Raw genomic sequence first — 6,497 nt, forward strand, 5'->3', positions numbered from 1 at the left:
TGGTCCGTTTGGGCTGGCTAGGCTATGCTGGGCCAGGTGCGCAAACACGCCCTTGGTGTCGGCGCTCTCCTGCTTTGAGCAACGGCACTAGCGACGTCACGGACATCACGACGGCCGTAGCTGCGCACCACACCAGCCTAGACCCATTACTCGCCTGCGAGGAGGAGGCACCCGCCACGAGATGCCTCGACGGCGAGTATGTACAAAAAGCCTAGCATGGCATGGCGAGAAAGGCCATTGATGTGCTCAGGAGCACAACCACTAAAACTCCAGAGCATCCCACAGCCCAGGGCTTGTCGGCTTCGCCTCGGGCTTTGGCTTCACAGTGGTCGGTGGTGCTGATGTGATGGTCGGAGAAGAGGACGGGGAGGAGGTGGTGGCTGTTGTCGTCTTCTTGATTGGCTCAAGCTCAACGTCCTCGCTCTGGTTTGGCGTGAGAGCAGACTTCGTGCCTTACCAGGAAGGTCCGAAGGTGCCACAGTGCTGGCACGCCCGTCATTGCTTTGCTGGCGAAGGGAAGGGAGCTTATGGAGGTCTTCACTGTTGCAGCCATTGGAATGTAGTACATGTGCACAAGTGTTGTGGAGCGCAGCGAGCACCGATGGCTTCCTTGCTTTGCTTCACTTTTATCGCTGTTGTATGTTGCAAAGAAAGGAAGTTGAAAATAATTTGAGAAAGAAGATATTTCGATACCAAAACTAACATTTTCTTTGCGAGAAAAACTACCTCTCACATGCCAAAACCGAAAATATTTACTACACACGGAAGGGAGTACATCTTTGGTGGGGTCGGTTGCCGGATCGACGACCACGATAAACCAGGCGGCCACATATACATGCGGGGTGTGTCTTTCCCGTCAAACTGCATTGACCCTACTATAAATTGCTTGTGTTGTTTTTGCAAATTACCTTAATTAAATGAAGTCTTTCTCCAAGTTCCTATATGGCTATATGTATGTTTTTTTCCTTTGCTGTGAATTTTGTTCAATATTCTCCCCTGTCATCAGTATATATATGGACCACAAAAAATCAGAACTGGACGAGGCAAGCGGCGACCCACCTGTCAGTGATCTGGTAGCACGTCGCCCAGTCATATGGTGACGTGCGGGTTGCTGCTTGGTTCAGGCAGTTTCGACTTCTTCGGAGTTCGGAGAGGCGAGGCGTGGAGGGCGTGGGAGTTGGGAGGGGGGAGGCGTGAGCGCGAGGAAAGTGAAGAGAGAGTAGCTTCCGATCTCGATTACCCCGGTTGCTGAATCAAGAATCCAATTCGGTTCCATCCAGCGCCTCAGATCGGATTCCAACCTCCAATTCGGGCCGCTCGCTTTCCCCATACCGATCGGCTTTGGGGATTTTCTTTTCTGAGCGATTTTTCTGGGGCCCCGATCGGATCGGGCTGAGTTGAGTTGATCGCGGAGCGATGCGAATCGAGGAGCTTCCGGGCGATCCGGGTGGAGGACGAGGTGGAGAGGGCGGGGAGGATGAGCTGCTGCTGCCGCGTCGCGAGGATGGCGACGCGGCGGAGGGCGAGAGTGGAGTGGTGATGCGGGTGGCCGTCGACGCGAAGCGCGCGGTGGTGGGTGTCGGCGCTCGGATGCTTTTCTATCCGACGCTGGTGTACAACGTCGTTAGGAATCGGTTCGAGGAGCACTTCCACTGGTGGGATCAGATCGATGAGGTCAGAAAATTTTCTTCTCCTTTTGGATCGATGTTGCTGTGATTGCTTTGGTATTCTGGTCGCCTTGTCCGATCTATTATTTGATTTAATTTCTGTGAGAATTTTGAGTGTCCTCTGTGTCGCCATCTTTGCGTCTGCAGTTCTGCAGATGGTGCGGCAGTTTGCAGTTATGATGTTTCGCATTAGTTTTTGTTTTCGTGCTTTGTGGCTTAGGGATTTTCTTAATTGATTTTGGAAGCACATGAATACATGATCATGCAACGTTTTACAATGTTTGCTGACCTTCCATGTTTCAATTCGTTTAGAATTTTCTGCTGATTCTGCTCTCATTGCTTTCAATCGTTTTTGGTGTGTCAGCATGTCCTGCTGGGTGCTGTTCCATTCCCTAGCGATGTTCTCCGGCTAAAGGCGCTTGGAGTTTGTGGTGTGGTGACACTTAATGAATCGTACGAGAGGCTTGTTCCCACATCTCTCTACGAGGTTAGTATATCACAGCTGACCGATCGAGTGCATGTAATTGTATTGTTCTAACAGATTAGTTTTGCACAGGTACTTGTTTGTCGTATGTTGGTTCTTACTCCTTAGGTATGTGATCTGATGGTATATGATGTGTATAGTGAAAATATAAGCTACAGATACGGGAGAATTGAATAGGATATGCTCCCACTAGTTTAACTTGAGAACATTGCAAATCAATTTGCCTAGAACAATGGTGTGGCAATGTATACAAAACATCAGGTGCTTCTGCGGCTTTGTTTGTCGTGAATACACCCATCAGATCCTGGGTTTGATCAATGCTTGAAGTTTTCATGAGTGATTTTAGTTTTTCCTGATTAGAATAGTGAATTGAGGTTGTTAGATGAACTGGTCTTGAAGTCTTAAACTACACTGGTCTTTGAGGTGGACTGATACCATATTATCTGTAGGCGGGCATTAGAGTTTCCTAAGCTAGTGTAGTGGCTATGACAACAATAGTGCTCATGCAGTAACATTGTATTTTTTTATTAATAAAGGGCTGCTGTATTGTCCTCCTTTTACCATTTTTCTACTGTATTCCTTTACATGTGTATAACTGCATTTGACGTGACATCAGATGTTGTATATAGGATGGTGATAATATTACTTCGTAAATGCGATGATATACGATGCATTGATCAATTCATGGTGCTATGTTAGTTACCTCTTGCATTTGTCTATTGCAATCTTTTTGCTGATGCAGCAAGTAATTGAAATATATATCTGATTTTAGGCTCATGGAATCGAAAACCTGGTGCTACCAACAAGGGATTACCTTTATGCGCCTTCATTTGTTAACCTTTGCGAAGCTACTGACTTCATCCACAGTAAGAATCTTCTCAGGATTATCTGTTACAGGATATGAAGGTCACAGTTTACACATGTCATATGACAACTCACCTTTGCTTGTTAGTGTGTTCTCAAGAATAAAGTAGTCCATTCGTTTCTATTTGCCTTTTACAAGTGGGTTGCTCTTTCTTATTTAATATTATAGGATTCTAAGAAAATACATCATTAAATCTTCCTAAATTTCCATAGTGTATGGCTTGATGCTATGATGTACATGCTACTTAATAAAGGTTTGAAGGTGCATGGCTTAGCAGTCAAAGCATCTTCTATTTTTCTTAGTTCTTAAAAAGAACTAGGAATGTATTGCATTGTAATTTTATGTCAATTTATGTCTGAAGCGTGTTAATGATGTTTCTCTATGAAGTATGACTAGATAATAAACATGACTCTTCTTGGTACACACTTTGTAATTTGCTTTAGTTGAGTTTTTGTTCAAGTGCTCTCTTTTTTCTCGTAAATACCTGTATATTGCGAAACCTGCCTAGAGTCTATTTAATGGGAAAAGGACACAATACTACTTCATCACTCTGATTGTGTTTTCTCTCTCTCTCTCTCTCTTTCCCTTGTACATTTCCTTTAGCATTTCCAATTTGGTGCATGGCTTAATTGTTCTGTTTTCAAAATTTTAATACTTGAAGGAAACGCTTCATGTGGGAAATTGACGTATGTGCACTGCAAAGCTGGACGAGGACGTAGCACTACGGTTGTCATTTGCTATTTGGTATGCCAAACAGTATTTGTTGTTCTTAATAATAAAGATAAAGATATGCTTGCTTCCGTAATATGAGTAATGACGTGACTTAACTATTCTCTTTAGGTGCAATATAAAAATATGACTCCTGCTGAAGCTTACGAACATGTCCGCTTGCGTCGGCCTAGGGTATTATTAGCTCCTGCACAGTGGCAAGTAAGTTACCACCAAATTTTACATGCTTCTGTATGCAATTATTTCAGTAGCCCCACCCTCACCCTCATCCTCAGTGTTGTAATCATAGAAGAAAAGGCTGTTATCAATTCAGAATTTAAAAGGAGAACCTGCCAGGTGTCATGTATCAGTTATGCTCATTTTTAATTATTGTTCCTCTTGTTAAGATCTGTTGTGTGCTAATTTAGGTATTCTTTGATGTTTCTTGGAAATTTAGTGGGCAAAGAGCTTTTGTATGTTTTGATACAAACTCTCGTTTGGCCATCATTCTATTTGTCTGGTACAGTACAACACTGTCCTTGGTTATATATTAGGTGAGGAGGTCCTCAAGGCTTTGCTCAACTATTTATATTAAAATCAGTAGAAAATTTGGCTGCCTTGTTGTTTGGTTAATGAAGAGTCAAGCAACAATATTTGAGATAACTGTGTCCTTGGCAAATTTCTGATGGAACTATGAAATAATGTCTGTCTCTGCTTAGTAGTTTAGATGACTGACTTATTGTTTGTCTTTTTGTTTGTTCAGTATATGATCTGAAAGCCTTATTATTGGATAAACAGAAATATTAACTGATGTTGGCAATCTATTTTAAGTTCAGTTTTAGGGATTATATGTATATTGAAGTACTATTCAGTATTGGTTCACTTGTTGTTTGTGGACCATTAAGTGGTGGGTGGGGTTGATTCATATTTTGACTGTTTTTTTTATGGTGATCTAACAGTGTACACGACCCCTACTTATGTGTTATCTTGTCTCTCTCTCCCTTTTTTTAGGCTGTGCAAGAGTTCTATCAACTAAGAGTGAAGAAAACTGGGAGATCTAGTCGCCTGCACAATCCTTTAATCAAGCCACCATTGTTCCTTGCCACTCACAACCTTGTTGCCTTTGACGATAGCGCATTTGTGATGGTCTCAGAATCAGACCTCGAAGGGTATAATGCGGATGCACTGGCACTTAGCATGGGCAGTGGATTGTGGGAGATAAGCCTGATATACCGTGTCCAGTTTGCGAGCAAGGCAGCTTTTGCTGGGTTTTCGTATCTGTGGCTTCGATGTCGTGCCTGCAAGGAGGCTCTACCTGAGAATGTGGGGAGAGAGAGCTGCTCTCTTGAGGTTGAGCAGCTAACAACTGGTCATCCCTGTCTACTGCAAGGTGTCGTGGTTAATCCATGACTGTCGAGTATGTGTTTTTGCCTTGCGCCTGTACATATTAAAGAGAAGGATATGCAATGTGAATCTGTAACGTGGGTCTGCAGCAACCAAAGAGTGAAGTTGCCCGGGTTTGTATATATGTCATGTAATAAGTTGACTTACGCTGTTAAATGGAAAAAACGGAACTCTCTCTGACCCAATGCCAACCTCATGCACTCTTTCCTTGTCTTGGGTTAGTGATGTATCTTTTTCCTCTTGCTTCACAAACTGGACTGAGAGGTTGTTATTTTTCTTTTTCTTTTTTTTTAAAAAAAGAGGAGTTGACATGCGTGCCATTGGTTGAAATTAGCATAATGATATTTGGAAGTAATTTGAGGTTCTCTTCAGAAACAAGTTAAAAATTGCTTTATATTTTCTTTTCATTGAACCTGATGAACGAATGTATTTCTTCTCTTGACACTCTTTGTTCGGGCCAGTCCTCTATCCTTTCCCGTGTCCACCTGGCCATCTACTGATTACTCTCTGTAGTCATACATAAATGGTAAAGTTCATTGTATGTTATTAGAATATATACTCGTCCCATGCATATCATTAAAAGTTATAGGTTTTCTTCTTTGCCGTTGGTTTTAATTTTCTGTTCTCCTAAACGCCATTGACATCTCACACAGGTTAGATAGTGGTTAATTGACGGCACAAAAGACAAATTTACCCACTAACATACTTTATGTTGCTTGCATTACATTCATGGGCCCCGTTCGCTTCGTAAAAAAAAATAAGCCAAAACACTGTTCCAGCTATTTTGTTGTAAGAGCAAAATACTGTTCCGGCTGAAGAAATAAGCTAGAAAATATGGATTATACGACAAGCGAACAGGGCCATGTAGTCCATTTTGTCTAGTTCCATTTGCTGCTGTTGTACATGATGACGGCATACCGTTCGAGCATCTGCCTATAGCTTAGCTAGCATGAGTTTCGAGTTTAATCCGTAAGTGTTAGGTCAATCTCAATGAGGTTTTAGATGAGTTTTATGAGCATTAAATAAGCTGACATGACAAAATATAGATGAAAAAGAGAGATGATGAAAATTTTATAGGATGAAACTTATTTACACTGTTTCAAAATAGATAAGAATTTTGAAAAATGGGATATGAAACTCTCATTAAGATTGACCTTATTATGTGTTCCCTGCAGGATGATGCCATTCTTTCTCTCGATGAGGCCACTGACTGACGCGAATGAAATGGCGATGCCAAGCTAGTTATAGAATTCTTTGAATGGGTCGCAATCGAATTGGGTGCCGTTGTCGATGGTGAGGTACATGGGGACTTCGTAGCGGCATATAACTTATTGCTAGAACATTTTCCTTAATGCTTGTGAGGATATTA

The 6,497-nt window shown here is 42.3% G+C and overlaps 1 protein-coding gene across 1 annotated transcript; it reads left to right on the forward strand.

Moving 5' to 3' along the window:
* The first annotated feature begins 1,108 nt into the window (after window positions 1-1,108).
* Window positions 1,109-5,313, forward strand: LOC136492896 (phosphatidylglycerophosphate phosphatase PTPMT2-like). Its single transcript, XM_066488946.1, has 6 exons — window positions 1,109-1,674; window positions 2,032-2,154; window positions 2,924-3,017; window positions 3,678-3,760; window positions 3,857-3,946; window positions 4,736-5,313. Exons 1-6 carry the CDS (start codon window positions 1,417-1,419, stop codon window positions 5,132-5,134), a joined length of 1,047 nt encoding a protein of 348 aa, XP_066345043.1. The 5' UTR covers window positions 1,109-1,416; the 3' UTR covers window positions 5,135-5,313.
* The last annotated feature ends 1,184 nt before the right edge of the window (window positions 5,314-6,497 follow it).

Source organism: Miscanthus floridulus, chromosome 1 (assembly GCF_019320115.1).
Source record: "Miscanthus floridulus cultivar M001 chromosome 1, ASM1932011v1, whole genome shotgun sequence".
NCBI lineage: Eukaryota > Viridiplantae > Streptophyta > Magnoliopsida > Poales > Poaceae > Miscanthus > Miscanthus floridulus.